This window comes from Gorilla gorilla, chromosome 23 (genome assembly GCF_029281585.2).
Source record: "Gorilla gorilla gorilla isolate KB3781 chromosome 23, NHGRI_mGorGor1-v2.1_pri, whole genome shotgun sequence".
Taxonomy (NCBI): Eukaryota; Metazoa; Chordata; class Mammalia; order Primates; family Hominidae; genus Gorilla; species Gorilla gorilla.
In genome coordinates this window covers 27,258,857-27,276,763 of record NC_086018.1, presented here as the reverse complement: position 1 = coordinate 27,276,763, position 17,907 = coordinate 27,258,857, and the positions used below count along the sequence as shown (strand labels likewise).

The window sequence follows — 17,907 nt, the reverse complement described above, 5'->3', positions numbered from 1 at the left end:
GTGGCGCGATCTCTGCTCACTGCAACCTCTGCCTCCTGGGTTCAAGCGATTCCCCTGCCTCAGCCTCCTGAATAGCTAGGACTACAGGTGCGTACCACCACGTCCAGCTAATTTTTGTATTTTTAGCCCAAACCTTTAAGGCTAATTTTGTATTTTTGTATTTTTTTTGTATTTTAGAGATGGGGGTTTTGCCACGTTGGCCAGGCTGGTCTCAAACTCCTGACCTCAAGTTATCCACCCACCTCGGCCTCCAAGAGTGCTGGGATTACAGGTGGGAGCCACGGCATCCCGGACGATTGTGAAGGTTTCTAGGACTCCACATTAATCATGAGATTTTGTGGTGTGTGGTTTCTAGTTCCCCCTTCTTGTCCCCTTCTCATTTACTCTGTCTCCTGTATATGTGAGAGTTTCTAGGCTTCCCTTCTCATCCATCATGGGTCTCCTATGTATGTGATGGTGTCTAGGACCTTGTGTAAACTATAGGTCCTTTAAGTATAGAGGAGTCCAGGTCCCCTGGCCTCATTAACCACATCAAACGTGTACATAGCAGTTTCGAGGCATCTCTTCACAGCCTTCATGAATTTCCAATGTGTATGGTGGTATCTAGTTCCCCGTCCTTTTTACCATGTGGCTCCTATGTACCTCATCATTTCTAGGCCCCTTTCCTAGGTCCTCTATCCCATTCTCCTGTGTAGATATTCTCCTGTCTTCATTCTTCCCTTTGTTCTGCAGACAAGGGAGCAAGCTAAGCCATGGCTGGGAGGGGGCTATGGAGGCAGGGGATGCAGTCTGGCCTGGGTCAGCCCAAACCACCCAAGAGGAACAGGCAGAGCCACCCTGGCCTGGAAAGGCCACAGAGGGAAGGTGGAGACAGGGACAGAGACTGAGACAGAAGGCATGGGGTCTGCTGATAGGGCTGGCCCTGCCCGGTTGGGAGCAACAAGATGGGGGAAGGAGTTGGGGCTGAGAATTGCCAAGGCTCCTGCCTGGGAGACCAGGCTGTAGTGGGGATGTGGATGGGATGCTCCCACTCCCAGGGTCTCCTGGGGAGGGAATAATCTCTTGAGCATGTAGGGCTGAGAAGGCAGGGAGAGGCCACTGCCAGGCCAGAGCTTACCCAGTGGCTCTTCTCACCAGGGTCTCCCTTAGGGCCAGGCTCCCCCTGCAAGGAGAGACAGAGATAGCAGCAGTGAGGAAGGCAAGGAGACAGAATGGGAGGGGAAAAAAAGAGGGAGGAAAAAGAGCGGGGAAAGGGAGAGAAACTTAGAGAAACAGAAAGTAGCTTGTATTGGATACACAGCAAAAACCAACTGATTGAAGGCAACGGAAAGTAATAAAAAGCAGACAGACACTGGAGAATATTCAACCCTTAAAAGAAGGGAATGGCATTGGGTAAAATCCATATATTTACAGCTTTTCCTCAGAGGGTGCACCCCAGCCCCATCAGCCTGGCAAAACAGAGCTCAAGCAGAAAGTTTCAGTTTTATTGGCCTGAGGAATCAGAGGTTGAGGTTGCCAGAGAAGCAAGAAATTGATGAGAAATACTGGGAAGCAGGGAGCTACAAGTGGGGGAACTAAATCTGCATAAATGTTCCTTTCTGATGCTTGGATGGTCCCTGGATTGACCAATCACAGGGCAATACTCCAAGGAGCCCAGAGGGGGAGAACCAACAGATTGGTAGAACTGACTAAAGATGTCAAAAATTGCCCACCATATAGGAGACAGAGTTTAGAGTTCCAGTCCAACCAAGTTAGAGGTGCTAGTGAACACCTAAAGCTTTCTAATGAAACTCTAGAACAGCCATGACTTACGAAGAAAGACCCTATCTCAGGATTAAGGGATTTTTCCTAGGACTAAGAGCAAAACCAGAGATTCTCTCTGATAAAACCTACAACTAAGCCTCTAACAGAGCAAGATGACCCATCAATAATTTAACTGTTCTAGAATACAACTCAATACTCTTCAGGAGATAACAGAATTTAGAGTCTTTTCAACATATTATCTACTTGTCCAGTGTGCAACAAAAAATTACTAGATGTGAAGACACAGGAAAATGTGACCTATATTCAAGAGAAAAATCAGTCAATAGAAATAGATCCACAGCCGGCCTAGATGTTAGAATTAGCAAAGGAGTTTAAAATATCTATGATTAATATGTTAAAGAATCTACTGAAATTGATATCATGGGTGATAAGATGGAGAATTTTAGGAGAGATATATAAATTATAAAAAAGAATCAAATGGAAATCCTGGAAGTGAAAATGATAATACTGGAAATAGAAAATTATCAGATGAAATTAACATAAGATTGGACACAACAGAAGAAGTAATCAATCAACTTGAACATAGATCAATGGAATAATTTAAACTAAAGTACAGACAGAGCCTGTAATCCTAGCACTTTGGGAGGCCAAGGTGGGAGGATAGCTCCCTAGCCAAGGTGGGAGGACAGCTTGAGGCCAGGAGTTTGGGGCCAACCTGAGCAACCCCATTCCTACTAAAAATGAAAAAACAAAAACCAAACAAAAAAACAAGCCAGGTATGGTGGAGTGCACCTGTAGTCCCAGCTACTCAGGAGGCTGAGGTGGGAGGATTGCTTGAGCCTAGGAGCTCAAGACTGCAGTAAGCTGTGATCACACCATTGCACTCCAGCCTGGGTGACAGAGCAAGACCCTATCTCAAAAAAGTAAAATAAAGAAATATAAAGCACAGAGAGACAAAGATTGTTTAAAAAACTAACAGAACTTCAGTGACTCATGGGAGAAAATCAATGGAGTTCCAGAAGGACATACTGGAGAGCAGAAACAGAAAAAAATGTTTGAGGAAATGTTGACCTTTTTTTTTTTTTTCAAATTTGATTTAAAAACAAAACAAAACAGACTTCTGGGTTCCAACCTGGCATGTAAAGAGGTTAGAAGTTGTTGGCTGGGTGCGGTAGCTCACGCCTGTAATCCCAGTGCTTTGGGAGGCTGAGGCGGGCGGATCATCTGAGGTCACGAGTTCAAGACCAGCCTGACCAACATGGTGAAACCCCGTCTCTACTAAAAATACAAAAATTAGCTGGGCGTGGAGGCAGGTGCCTGTAATCCCAGCTACTCTGGAGGCTGAGGCAGGAGAATCGCTTGAACCTGGGAGGTGGAGGTTGCAGTGAGCCGAGATCATACCACTGCACTCCAGCCTAGAGGACAAGGGTGAGAGTCATCTCGAAAAAAAAAAAAGACCTTAGAAGTTATCATTCCATCTTAACAACAAGTGGAAAGTTGAAAAAAACTGAAAAATCAACAACTCTTTGTAGATCTGTTGGAGAAGTGAGACCATAGGCAAACCATTGCCCCCAAAGCTGGAGAGGCAAATCCAGACTATCACAACTTACTAAAGCAGAAACCCACAAGCACAAGCCTCCAGAGGAAGCAGGGCCAGGGTAGGAAAACCTAAACTGTAATTGATGAACTTCTGGAGGCTCAGTGTAGACCAGTCTTAGGGTTAAAAACTCCAGGGGGACCCGGTCATAGGCCCACATCCCTCCTTTCGTGAGTTTTACCTCAAGGAGCTCTACAAGGCCCTCACAGTGAATATCAGAGAAAAATGCCCTTGTCCTTCCAGCAAGGAGAGGAGAGAAGGCACCATTTTGAAATAGACCAAAGCATTCTGTTCTGAACAAAGCCTGCCTCAGGAGAAACTACTTTACCAGAGCCTAACCTGTTGGAGTGATCGGACCCAACACCAGGTCATGGGGGCAACAAAGTCCGACAGAGTCAAAGGAATGAGAAAAGACAGTTTGAGAGAGAAAGTGCGTCCAGGGGGCCAACACGAGTATGGAGGCTGTGAAGGCCCCGAGTTCTGGGAGCCCACGCTATTTACTGGTGATCAAAGAAAGAAACAGGTGGCAAGGATGTGGGGGTTGAGAGAATGCAATGCATCAAGCACATGATTTACAGCTGTGACAGTTTAGCATTTTCTTTGAAGCATATGGAACATGTTCTGCTACTTGAGGTAATGGGAGTGCTAGAAGCAAGGAGCCAGCAAGTCTAGACACATTCCAGAGGCCACGAGGGGTTTTATGCCCTGAGCCCTGGATTCCATCCAAGTCACGAGGGGTTTTATGCCCTGGGCTTAGATTACGGTGTGGCAGGGTAGCCTTCCACCCTTTAGCACAGAGTTTGGTGTTCCAAAGGCCACGAGGGGTTCTTGACCCTGGACCCCAGACATGTTCCAAGACTCTTACATTATGTCAGACATGCAAGCCCTGCCTCAGCTTCCCTCCCAACACTCAGCTTTTCTCCCAACACTAAGCAACCTGGAGGAAGCGAAATACCCACTTCCAGCTCCCTCTAGTTTCCACATGAAAGAAGGGAAATATCCAACTCTAACCCCCTCTAGATAACCTGTCCCACCTAAGGGGCAAAACATCCCCCAAACAAAAACAAAACAAAACAAAACAACAACAACTGAGACACACTGGTGAAGTTCACGGTCCAAGGGCACAAGCTCATCTAAAGACTGAGACCTAGGCCAGGCGCAGTGGCTCACACCTACAATCCTAGCACTTTGGGAGGCCAAGATGGGTGGACTGCCTGAGCTCAGGAGTTCAAGACCAGCCTGGCCAACATGGTCAAAGCTCATCTCTACTAAAATACAAAAAAATTAGCTGGGTGTGGTGGTGGGCGCCTGTAGTCCCAGCTGCTTGGGAGGTTGATTAGCTGGGTGTGGTGGCAGGCGCCTGTAGTCCCAGCTGCTTGGGAGGTTGACGCATGAGAATCACTTGAACACAGGAGGTGGAGGTTGCAGTGAGCCAAGATCGAGCCACTGCACTCCAGTGCCTGGGAGACAGAGTGAGACTCTGTCTCAAAAAAAAAAAAAAAAAAGTCTGAGATCTAATCATAGGACTCCAGAACACTTCCCTTCCCCCATACCTTCTCACTACATTACTAAAGGCCTATCTACTGCAGTTCTTTTGCACAGTACATTATGTCTACCTTCCAGTGAAAAATTACAAGGCATACTAAAAGGCAAAAACACAGTTTGAAGAGATTCAACAAACATCAGAACCAGCGTCAGTTATGGCAGAAATGTTCAGATTATCAGGCCAGGAATTTTAAAAATCTACAATTAACATGCTAAGGGAATTAATGGAAAAAGTAGACAACATGCAAGAAGAGATGGATTATAAGCAGAGAGATGGAAATTCTAAGAAAGGCCTGGGCGTGGTGGCTCATGCCTGTAATCCCAACACTTTGGGAGGCTGAGGTGGGTAGACTGCTTAAACTCAGGAGTTTGAGACCAGCCTGGGTAACATGGTAAAACCCTGCCTCTACATTAAAAAAAAAATTTAAAAAAAAGAAAAAAAAGATATTCTAAGAAATAATTAAAAATAAGTGGTAGATAGAAAAAGCACTGTAACAGAAATAAAGAATGCCATTGATGGGCTTATTCGTGGACTGGACATGGCTGAGGAAAGAATCTCTAAGCCTGATGATATGACAATGGAAACTTTCAAAACTGAAATGCAAAGAGAAAAAAGGTTGAAACAATAGAACAGAATATCCAAGAATTGTGGGACAATTACAAAAGATGTAAATATGCATAATAGAATACCAGAAGGAAAAAAGAGAAAGAAACACAAGCAATATTTGAAGTAATAATGACAGAGTTTTCCCCCCAAAAATGTCAGACACCAAACCACAGATCTAGGAAGATAAGGGAATACCATATAGGATGAATGCCAAGAAATGACAAGTAGGCATATCATATCCAAATTTCAGAAAATCAGGCTGGGTGCAGTGGCTCACACCTGTAATCCCAGCACTTTGGGAGGCCAAGGCAAGAGGATCACTAGAGGTCAGAAAGACCAGCCTGGGCAACATAGTGAGACCTTGCTTCTAAAATAAAAAAAAATAAAATAAAAAAAAAAAGGCCAGGCACGGTGGCTCACGCCTGTAATCCCAGCACTTTGGGAGGCCGAGGCGGATCACCTGAGGTCAGAAGTTTGAGACCAGCCTGGCCAACATGGTGAAACCCTGTCTCTACTAAAAATACAAAAAATTAGCCGGGCATGATGGCAGGTGCCTGTAATCCCAGCTATTTGGGAGGCTGAGGCAGGAGAATCGCTTGAACCCAGGAAGCGGAGGTTGCAGTGAGCCAAGATCACACCATTGCACTCCAGCCTTGGGGACAAGAGTGAGATTTCATCTCAAAAACAGAAAAAAAAAAATTAGCCAGGTGTGGCACATGACAGTAGTCCCAACTACTCGAGAGGTGGAGGCGGGAGGATCCCTTGAGTCCAGAAGCCTCAAGGCTTCTGAGGTGACAGAGTATGACCTTATCTCTAATAATAATAATAATAATAATAATAATAATAATAATAATTTTTAGAAAAACTTCAGAGAATCAAAGATAAAAAAACACTGAAGAGAAAACAGAGGGAAAAAATATCTTTCCTTCAGAGGAGCAACAATAATAATTACATCCAACTCTGCAGAAACCACGCAAGCAAGAGAGTGGAGAGTAATATACCAAGTATTGAGAGGAAAAAAACACATCAACCTAGAATTCTTTACCCTGAAAAATTATCCTTCATGCATGAAAGGGAAATGAAGACTTTCAGACAAACAAACAGTGAGGGAATTTTTGTCAGTAGATCTGCCTTGTAGGAAACATTAAAAGAAGTTCTTCAGCGGAGCACTTATTTTATTTTATGGAATGAAGTGTTGCCCGATTCTAGAATCACAAATAAAGCCAACTGGGAAAAAATAAAAGTAGTTCTTCAGAGAGGACAAAAATTATATGTCAGAAACTCAGATTTTTTTTGTTTGTTTGTTTTGAAACAGAGTCTCGCTCTGTTGCCCAGGCTGGAGTGCAATGGCGCGATCTCCACTCTCTGCAAGCTCCATCCCCTGGGTTCATGCCATTCTCCTGCCTCAGCCTCCCAAGTAGCTGGGACTACAGGCACCTGCCAGCACGCCCGGCTATATTTTTTTTGTATTTTTAGTAGAGACGGGGTTTCACCGTGTTCACCAGGATGGTCTCCATCTCCTGACCTCATGATCTGCCTGCCTCGGCCTCCCAAAGTGCTGGGATCATAGGCGTGAGCCACTGTGCCTGGCCAGAAACTCAGATTTTACATAAAGAAAGGAGGAGCATGGCCAGGCATGGTGGCTCACACCTGTAACCCCAGCACTCTGGGAGGCCGAGGTGGGTGGATCACCTGAGGTCAGGAGTTTGAGACCAGTCTGGCCAACATGGTGAAACCCTGTCTCTACTAAAAATACAAAAATTAGCCAGGCAGGGTGGCGGGTGCCTGTAGTCCCAGCTATTCAGGAGGCTGAGGCAGAGAATTGCTTGAACCCGAGAGGCAGAGGTTGCAGTAGCAGAGATCGCACCACTGCACTACAGCCTGGGTGACAGAGCAAGACTCTCTCTCAAAAGAAAATAAGTAAGTAAGTAAATAAATAAAGCCAAAAAAAGGCAGAAAAAGTCTGGCAGACAAAAATAGGAACAAAGAACAAGGAAAACAAATAGAAAATAGTAGCCGGGCGCGGTGGCTCACACCCGTAATTCCAGCACTTTGGGAGGCCAAGGCCGGTAGATCACAAAGTTAGGAGTTCAAGACCAGTCTGGCCAAGATGGTGAAACCCCATCTCTGCTAAAAATACAAAAATTAGCCAGGTGTGGTGGTGGGCGCCTGTAGTCCCAGCTACTTGGGAGGCTGAGGCGGGAGAATTGCTTGAACCCGGGAGGCGGAGCTTGTAGTGAGCCGAGATCGAGCTACTAGACTCCAGCCTGGGCGACAGAGCAAGACTCTGCCTCAAAAAATAAAAAAAAAGAAAAAAAAGAAAGAAAATAGTAATATGGTAGCTGTTAACCCAACTATATAAATAACACTTCATTTATTTAGTTATTTTTTATTTTACTGATTGACTTATTTTTTTGAGATGGAGTCTCACTCTGTCGCCCAGGCTGGAGTGCAGTGGTGCAATCTTGGCCCACTGCAACCTCCGCCTCCCAGGTTCAAGCAATTCTCCTGCCTCAGCCTCCTGAGTAGCTGGGATTACAGGAGTGCGCCACCATACCTGGCTAATTTTTGTGTTTTTAGTAGAGACGGCGTTTTACCATGTTGGCCAGGCTGGTCTCGAACTCCTGACCTCAGGTGATCCCCCTGCCTCCACCTCCCAAAGTGCCAGGATTACAGGTGTGAGCCACCGTGCACAGACTATTTAGTTATGTTTTAGAGGCAAGGTCTGGTTCTGTCACTCAGGCTGGAATGCAGTAAAGCAATTATAACTGTCACCTTAAACTCCTGGGCTCAAGCAGTCCTCCCAGCTCAGCGTCTCAGGTAGCTGAATCTACAGGTGCACACTACCACGTCCAGCCAATTTTTAAATTTGTTTTATAGAAAAAGGGTCTCATTTTGTTGCCCACTCTAGTCTCAAACTCCTGATTTCAAGTGACCCTCCTGCCTTGGCCTCCTGAAGTGCTGGAATTACAGGTGTGGGCCACTATGCTGGGCCTCAATAATCACTTTAAATGTCAAAGCCCTAAATGCAGCAATTAAAAGATGAGGATTGTTAGAATGGACCAAAAAATAAGACCTAACCATAGGTTTTCTATAAGAAACTGACTTTAAATATAACCACAAAACAGATTAAATGTAAAGGAATAGAAGTTAACTGGGCATGGTGGTACATGCCTGTGGTCCCAGCTACTCAGGAGGCTGAGGTGTGAGGATTGCCTGAGCCAGGGAGGTTGGGGCTACAGTGAGCTATGATTGCACCACTGCACTCCAACCTGGGTGACAGAGAAAGACCCTGTATCAAAAAAAAAAAAGCTTAAATTCTAGAAAGCTTTAATTCTAGAAAGAAAATTAATTTTAGAAAGAGAAGATTTTAAGTCAGGCACAATGGTGCACACCTGTAGTCCCAGATACTTGGGAGGCTGAGGCAGGAAGATCACTTAAGACACTTCATTCACTATGTGCCCAGGAGTTTGAGTTCAGCCTAGGCACATAGGGAAACCCTGTCTCTAAAAAAGAAAAAAGAAATCATAAAAAGTACTCAATCCAAAAGAAGACAAGAAAAGAAAAGGGAAAAAAGAAACACAAAACAGAAGGAACAAATAGAACATAAACAGCAAGATGGCTAAACAGAACCATATTAATTAATCAATTATACATATCATTAAATATAAATTAACTAAACAGTCAAACTGTTTTTAAACAGCAAGACCCAAGTCATATGATGCACTTTTTTTTTTTTTTGAGATGAAGTCTCACTCTTATTGACCAGGCTGGAGCACAATGGTGTGATCTCAGCTCACTGCAACCTCTGCCTCCCGGGTTCAAGCAATTCTTCTGCCTCAGCCTCCCGAGTAGCTGGGATTACAGGTGCCTACCACCATGCCTGGCTAATTTTTGTATATTTAGTAGAGATGGGGTTTCACCATGTTGACCAGGCTGGTCTTGAACTTCTGACCTCAGGTGATCCACCCGTCTCAGCCCCCCAAAGTGCTGGGATTACAGGCGTAAGCCACCATGCCCGGTCCACACTTTCTTACATTTAATAAAATTCATATACATATTTTTATATAAAGACAGAGTTTTGTCATGTTGCCCAAGCTGGTCTTGAACTCCTGAGCTCAAACGATCCACCTTCCTCGGCCTCCCACAGTGCTGGGATTACAGGTGTGAGCCACCACACCCAGCCATGATGCACTTTAAATATAAAGTTACAGGTTGAAAAAAAAAAGGATAAAAAAAGATATAACATGCAAATGCCAAGCATAAGAAAGCTGGTGTGCTATTAAAAGCACACAAAGTCGATTCAAGGCAAGTATTATCAGAGATAAAGATATTAATTTCATAAAGATAAAATGACCAAGGAGACATTAAAATACTAAATGTGAATGCACCTAATAACAAAGACTCAAAATACGTAAAGCAAAATTGACCAAATTAAAGAGAGAAATGAACAGATCTACAATCAGGATTGGAGAGATAGAGTGTAAATGAAATACAGAGTCAAAGAGACAGACATACAGAGGGAAAGAGAGAGATACAGAGAAACAGAGAGCCAGAGTGAGAGAGACAGAGGCAGCCTAATCCAAAGAGGACAATGAGTCTCAGAGACAGGGAGCATCTGAGAATAAATGACAAGACAGGGAGGGTTAGAAGCTCTGGTTGCAGGGGATGGAGTCACAGCAGGAATCTGGGACTATGGGATCCTGCAGGGATGAATGCGGGACAGACAGCAACACTTACCCGCTGCCCAGCAGAGCCTTGGGGGCCAGGCTCCCCACGCAGTCCCTGTGTAAGAGGGAGGAGACGAATGGCATCAGCTGTTGAGGACTCTGACCTGGGGCCCTCAGGACTCCCCAGAATTCCCCCACCTGGGGCCACCTGGGTACTCACTCTCTCGCCCTTCTCTCCTGGGTGGCCAGAGATTCCTTTGGGTCCAGTGGGGCCTGGGGGTCCCTGAGCAACAAGACAGGGCCTCAGCCTTGTGTTGGGGCAGGATGGAGTGGGCAGGGGCTTGGGAACAGAGGTGTTGGGGAGGGCACTCAAGCTTGGTCTGGGCCTCTGGGTTCTTCACCATACACCCAGCACACCGCAGTCAGTTCATACAGCTCAGTGTTAAAAGATCTGATCCTGGAGTCAGACAGTCCCACCACAGCTCATTGCCATGTGCTGGCACAAGAATCTCCACTTTTCTTGGTCTTAGGTGATAACCACACATGGTTCTCATTACTTGGATTGAATAAGATTTACGGAAGGTAGTTTGCATATTAAGTGCTCAATAAATACTTGTTGAATGAATGAATGGAAGGATGAATGGATGGATGGATAGATGGATACAAGGGTGGATGACAGACAGATGTGTGGATATATGCATAGATGGAAAGATGGACGGACACATGGGTGAGAGTACAAGGAGAACTACTCACTATGTGACCAGGACTCCCAGGGACACCTGTGGGGCCAGGAGGCCCAGGGGGACCTGGAAAAAGACAGGATGTCCTAAGGGCCGGAACAAAGTACAATCGCAGGAAGTGCCCCATCAGCTCCCTCCTGATAGCCACAAACCCTATTCCCTCTGCCATCTACCAACTTCACCCTTTACCCCTGGCCTGGACTCAACTTACCCATGGGCCCTGGAGGGCCTGGAGGCCCAGTGGGTCCCTGGGGCCAGTGGTTGTTGGTCTCAGTGAAGGTGTTGGACAGCAATGGGTCTCCTGGGTGAGCAAAGATGATGAGTGAGTAGAGCTGGGTAGAGTGGGGTGGTTAGTCTTCACCTGCCACCTCTGCCAAGACAGCCTGGACTGCCCTATGGGGCAGCCTGCAGCATGGCTGGTACCACCTGGGCACCTGCTCCAGGGTGAGGAGTGTGGAGAGTGTTGGTCCCGCAAGACCAGGAGGAGGCAGGGAGATGTGGGTTCTAACCCCACTGCAATCCAGCTGGTGACATCCAGCAACACTCTCTACTTTTCAGAGCCTGTACTGTCACCTGTCAAATGGGAATGACAATAAAAGATACCATTTATCCACCACCTACTGTGTGCCAGGCTTCTGTACATGGATGTTACGCAGCTCTGGGAGGCTGGCACTGTCATTGTCCCCATCGTATGGACAGTGAGATGGAATGAATGCTGGGATGGCAGAATGAATGAATGGTGTGCTGTGTTGTGCACCAAAAACACAGTGGAGAAGAGGCTGAAACCTGGCGCTCCACACTCTGACCCCTGGCAGCCCATGGGCAGGTCAGGCTGGGCTGCCAAAGGGAAGAAGCCAAGGACGCACGTCAGGGCCTGGAGGAGGGGCCGGGCCTGTGGCCTTGGGAGTTCAGGACTCACTTCCTGCTGCCGGGTCTTTTGCGTCCCAGTGCTCCGAGAACTGGATTCCAGCCAGTTCCAAGGCTCGGGAGGGCCTGATGCCCGGTGGCTCTAAGCACAGGTTCTGGAGGCGGCCTGGGTTTGAAGCCGTTCCCCTATGCCCAGGCTGTGGGACCCTGGCAAGCCACCTTCCCTCTCTGGTCCTCAGTGTTCCTCATCTGTAACCACAGGAGGACAACGGCACCTGCTGGAGGACTGGGTCACATGTGGCCTATCATGAGCAGGGCTGGCACACAGAAGGCACCTGGCAGATGGTAGCGGGCACTGTGCTGATGGCTACTCCACCCCCACCTCCACCTGCTGGGATCCCAGGGGGACTCACCATGCTGGGAGATCCGGGCATGGGGTGGCCCAACAGGGGCTGGGGGCCCAGGGGGGCCAGGAGGCCCTGGTGGCCCAGGAGGTCCCCTCTCTCCAGGGGTGCCCACAGCTCCAGCCTGGCCAGGGCTCCCTGGGGGGCCCTGTGGACCTGCAATGGAATCACACGGATTTGTGGGTATACAGGAGGCAAGGAGGCCCAGGGTGGCCTTGAGCAACAGGACAAGGCAGCCTGGAGCAGTGGGCATGAGAGAGGGCCCCGGAGTCCACAGGCCTAGGCAGCCTGGTAGTCTAACAGGGGGATGAGCACAGCGCCTAGTTCTCCACCTCGTCCAGGCTGAGTCTTCCTTCCTTGGGGCTCCCAAACCCCCAAAACCCCTCATAGAAACCCTGGTCACATGGGGCAAGCATTGCTGCTTCTCCTCTGCCCAGCCCTGCTCCCAGCAGTATGGAAGCTCCAGAAGGGCAGGGACATGTCTGACCCCACCCAGTGCCCAGCTGAGAGCCTGATAAGTGTAGGTGCCCAGGGAATGTGGGTCAGTGAACATAAGAGAGGATTTCATGGAGCCCAGGCGTGGGCAGCGCACTCCCTGGTGGGGTGTTGAGTGAAGAGGCAAGTAGATGAAAGGGCCCAGGTCATCCTGGCCATGTCAGGAGCAGGGAAGGGCCCACCTGGTGGAGGGGATGGCCAGAGGAGCTGTGGGGCAGCATTGCGGGCACTCACCTGGTGGGCCTCTCATCCCCATTGGGCCCCGACTGCCGGCATCTCCCTTGGGGCCGGTGGGCCCGGGAAGCCCCCAAGCACCGACTTGGTCTGGGGGGTAAAGCATATCAGACTGGCAGCTCCACATCTGCTCTTGACCCCCACCCTGGCCCCAGCCCCCCAACCAGCACCTACCATTTCGGGGAAGCAGCGGGACCCTCACACTCTCTATGGCTCCTGGCAGCCCTGAGGTGGGGGGGTAGGCAGAGGTCAGTGTCCCCGCTGAGCCTGGAGGAGGGAGGCTCATCCAGAATCCCCACTCCCAGCTCCCCCCGACCTCCAGGCAGGGTCTGCTGGGGCTGCTTGGTCTCCAGGGACTGCAGCATTCAGGAGTCCCAGGAGACGGTCCTCTTAGGCGGGTCTAAGAAACGGGAAATGGGAAGACTGAGGCCCGCTAGAGGGTTAAGTTGGGAGTCAGCAACAGGGTGGGGACCAGAATCCCACTTCCCCAATTCCCAACCCACTGCTCATTCCCACAGGGGAGTCTGAGTCTGACACTCACCCTGGAGGCCTCCATCTCCGGGGCTGCCCTGGGCAGGAGGGGGGCCCCAGAGCGGGGCAGGGTCCTCAGGGGTAGCTGGTGTTGGAGGTACTGGCCGCTCTATGACAGCCAGCATGGCCATCTGAAGAGGAAGACAGGGACGGGGTGGGTACCAGGGTCTCACTAGGACCCCTCCCTATTTTTTTTGAGATGGAGTTTTGCTCTGTTGCCCAGGCTAGAATGCAGTAGTACTATGACGGCTCATGCAGCCTCAACCACCCGGGCTTAAGCGATCCTTCTGCCTCAGCCTTCCAAGTAGCTGGGACCACAGGGACGCACCACCACACATGGCAAATTAAAAAAAAAAAATTATTTGTAGAGATGAGGTCTCGCTATGTTGCCCAGGCTGGTCTTGAACTCCTGGGCTCAAGCAATCATCTTGCCTCAGCCTCCCAAAGTGTTGGGATTACAGGCATGAGCCAGGGTCTCACCAGGGACAGGCCAGCCAAGGGGCCTGGTGTGGGAGGCAGGAGGCACATAGCCAGCAGGGCCCAGCTTGGAGTGGAGCCCCAGGCTCGCAGGGGCACCGAACTTCATCAGAAGTGACAGTGTTTTTCAAAGCACACAATTCATAACACGCATTATGGAAAAGTCACTGACACCATCATTGCCATCAAAGTTGAGCTTTGTGACTGTCGCGGTGCTTGCTGGGCCATGTGCTTTTTCTCTATGGTTATCCAAATAAGAAGCTTGTCTTGATTTCTTAAAGCACCACAGGGTATGGCTGGAAGAGTTTCCCTTAGTTTGTTTTTTTGTTTTTTTTTTCCAAGATGGAGAGCCTTGCTCTGTTGCCCAGGCTGGAGTGTAGTGACACGATCTCGGCTCACTGCAACCTCCGCCTCCCAGGTTCAAGTGATTCTCCTGCCTCAGCCTCCAGAGTAGCTGGGATTACAGTCATGCGCCACCACACCTAGCTAATTTTTGTATTTTTAGTAGAGATGGGGTTTGACCACATTGGCCAGGCTGGTCTCAAACGCCTGACCTGAAGTGATCTGCTTATCTCAGCCTCCCAAAGTGTTGGGATTACAGGCGTGAGCCACCACTCCCGGCCTTTCACTAAATTTGGAAGGAAGTTTGGAAGAGTCTGACATGAAATAGAAACCTGGAGGTGTACACAAAGTCCACTTTTGGGCCCATGGTGAGGAAGACTCTGGGACGCTGGAAGTGTCCCCTCAGCTGTTGAGGACCAACGAAAGGCCAGATGACCACAGATCAGGGGCTCAGGGATTGTGGGGGCCTGTCCAGAGAAAAGCTGAAACTCTCTGGCAGATCCTGAACCAGGAATTCCCATCACAGATGTGGGACTGAGTTGCCTCTTACATGGGCTTCTCCTGGGAGGGAGCTCAGGGAACTGCTTCTGGAACCCTGTGCCTTGTAACTCAGGTGCCAGCACATGCTATTTGGAAGCTTGGTTTTCCCATTTGATAAATCAGGGGCATCTTCTTTTTTTTTTTTTTTTTGAGGTGGAGTTTTGCTCTTGTTGCCCAGGCTGGAGTGCAATGGCGTGATCTTGGCTCACCACAACCTCCGCCTCCCAGGTTCAAGCAATTCTCCTGCCTTGGCCTCCCTAGTAGCTGAGATTACAGGCATGTGCCACCACGCCTGGCTAATTTTGTACTTTTAGTAGAGATGGGGTTTCTCCATGTTGGTCAGGCTGGTCTCGAACTCCTGACCTCATGTGATCCGCCCGCCTCAGCTTCCCAAAGTGCTGGGATTACAGGCATGAGCCACCGCGCCCAGCGGCATCTTCTTTTTTTTAATTTTAGAGACAGGGTCTAGCTCTGCCGTCCAGGCTAGAGTGCAGTGGTGCTATCACGGCTCACTGAAGCCTTGTCCGTCTGAGCTCAAGTGATCCTCCTGCCTCAGCCTCTTAAGCGGCTGGGACTGTGTGCCAGCTGTGTGCCACTAAGCCTAGCTAATTTTTTGTAGAGATGGAGTCTTGCTATGTTGCCCAGGCTGGTCTCGGGCTCCAGGCCTCAAGCAATCCTCCTGCCTTGGCCTTCCAAAGTGCTGGGATTACAGGTGTGAGCCACCATGGCCAGCCTAGAGAAATCTTTTCATATTAGGGAAGGGAAGTATTATAAATGGCTGCTGAATGCCCCATAGAATGAATTCTCCACAATTATACAACCATGCCTTCTTTTGCCTGGTTTTCAAATTTCTCTATTGGTAAACATTTTTGCATCTGATAATCTCATTAAGTTCCCAGGCTGGGCACAATGGCTCACATCTGTAATCCCAACACTCCTGGAGGCTGAGGCAGGAGGATTCCTTGAGGCCAAGAGTTCAGGACCAGTTTAGGAAACATAGCAAGACCCCAGCTCTAAAAAAAGTTTTTTAAACTAGCCAGGTGTGGTGGCACATGTCCGTAATGCCAGCTACTCAGGAGGTTGGGGCAGGAGGATAGCTTGAGCCCAGGAATTGGAGGCTGCAGTGAGCTCCAACTCACGGCAGATTGCAATGCCTGCACTCCGGCCTGGGTGACAGAGCAAGACCGTTTCTGAATCAAAACAAAATGAACAAACAAAAGATAAATTTCCAGAGAAGGGAATGATGGAGCAAAGAATGGCACTAAAGTGTATGCATGTCTGTGTGTTTAGAAAATCTGGAAGAAAGGATGCTTAAGTGTCGACAGTTGCATTCTTTGGGGGCATGGGCAACTGCTGTGAATGGTTTGCTGGCTGTTTTTTCACATTTCTGAATTTTTCATGTTTCTAAATTTAGAATGTTGTACTTTTTAATTTAAATTAATTAATTAATTACTTTTTTTTTCTTGAGACGGAGTCTCGCTTTGTCGCCCAGGGTGGAGTGCAGTGGTGCAATCTTGGCTCACTGCAACCTCTGCCTCCTGGGTTCAAGCAATTCTCTGCCTCAGCCTCCCAAGTAGCTGGGATTACAGGTACCTGCCACCACACTCGGCTCATTCTTTTTTTTTTTTTTTTTTGAGATGGAGTTTCGTTCTTGTTGCCCAGGCTGGAGTGCAATGGCACAATCTCGGCTCACTGCAACCTCTGCCTCCCGGGTTCAAGCGATTCTCCTGCCTCAGCCTCCCGAGTAGCTGGGATTACAGGCATGCGCCACCATGCCCAGCTAATTTTTGTATTTTTAGTAGAGATGGGGTTTCTCCAAGTTGGTCAGGCTGGTCTCAAACTCTTGACCTCAGGTGATCCGCCCTCCTTGACCTCCCAAAGTGCTGTGATTACAGGCGTGAGCCACGGCACTCGGCCCTGGCTAATTTTTTGTATTTTTAGTAAAGATGAGGTTTCACCATCTTAGCCAGGCTGGTCTTGAACTCCTGACCTTGTGATCCACCCGGCTCGGCCTCTCAAATGCTGAGATTACAGGCATGAGCCACTGCGCCTGGCCTAATTTTTTTTTTTTTGAGACAGAGTCTCGCTCTGTTACCCAGGCTGGAATACAGTTGCACAATCTTGGCTCACTACAACCTCCACCTCCCAGGTTCAAGTGATCCTCAAGCCTCAGCCTCCTTTGTAGCTGGGATTATGGGTGCGTGCCACCATGCCAGGCTAATTTTTGTATTTTTAAAAGAGACAGGGTTATGCCATGTTGGCCAGAATGGTCTCGAACTCTTGGCCTCAAGCAATCCACCTGCCTCGGCCTCCCAAAGTATGGAGATTACAGGTGTGAGCCGCTGCGCCAAGCAGTACTTTTTAATTAAAAAAAAAAAAAAAGTTTTATGGCAGCGCAGCGGCTCACACCTGTAATCCCAGCACTTTGGGAGGCCAAGACAGTGAATTGCTTGAGCTTAGAAGTTCAAGACCAGCCTGGGCAACATGGAGAAACCCCATCTCTACCAAAAATTTAAAAATTAGCTGCATGTGGTATTGTTCACCTATGGTCCCAGCTACTCAGGAGGCTGAGGTGGGAGGATCGCTTGAGCCCAGGAGGCATAGGTTGCAGTGAGCTGAGATCTCGCCACTGCACTCCAGCCTGGGCAACAGAGGAAGACCCTGTTTCAAACAAAACAAAACCAAAAATACACAACATTTTATCTTGAAATAATTTGAGATGTGTGATAGATGTTTTGTTTTTGAAACCAGGAAGATAGTATTATGGATGGGGGTTGCGGGGATAGAGAAAGGGGATGGGGCAGGGGTAGGCAGGAGATCCTACCAGGATCTCTGGGCAGTGTCTATGCTGATCTGGTGGGGATGGTGATGGAGCCCCATGGGAGGGAGCTCACAGGCCTCCTGGAGGAAGAACAGGCCAGGCTGGCTGTGACTTGCACTTCACATATACAGTTTTCACTGAGTGGATGCTAGTATCCCCTCCGCTTGACAGGTGGGAAAACTGAGGCACGACCTGTGAGCAGGCTTCCTAGGGAGGGACACTGGAGGAGACCATGACATGCCTGACAGGGGATGCTGCTCGCCGAGTCAGTTC

At 48.6% G+C, this 17,907-nt stretch overlaps 1 protein-coding gene across 4 annotated transcripts in view; it reads right to left on the bottom strand.

The window, feature by feature from the left end:
- Positions 1-17,907, bottom strand: part of EMID1 (EMI domain containing 1) — a 52,042-nt gene that overhangs the window by 13,397 nt on the left and 20,738 nt on the right. For 3 of the 4 annotated variants that reach the window (XM_019018176.4, XM_063704900.1, XM_019018177.4), the window contains exons 6-14: positions 13,465-13,585; positions 13,098-13,148; positions 12,924-13,013; positions 12,204-12,350; positions 11,135-11,224; positions 10,937-10,989; positions 10,404-10,466; positions 10,254-10,298; positions 1,118-1,162 (exon numbers count right to left, since the gene is read on the bottom strand). In XM_019018176.4, the coding sequence (XP_018873721.2) occupies positions 1,118-1,162; positions 10,254-10,298; positions 10,404-10,466; positions 10,937-10,989; positions 11,135-11,224; positions 12,204-12,350; positions 12,924-13,013; positions 13,098-13,148; positions 13,465-13,585 (705 nt within the window). The remainder of the gene's footprint in view (positions 1-1,117; positions 1,163-10,253; positions 10,299-10,403; positions 10,467-10,936; positions 10,990-11,134; positions 11,225-12,203; positions 12,351-12,923; positions 13,014-13,097; positions 13,149-13,464; positions 13,586-17,907) is intronic. The other variant, XM_055374123.2, reaches the window with a different exon arrangement.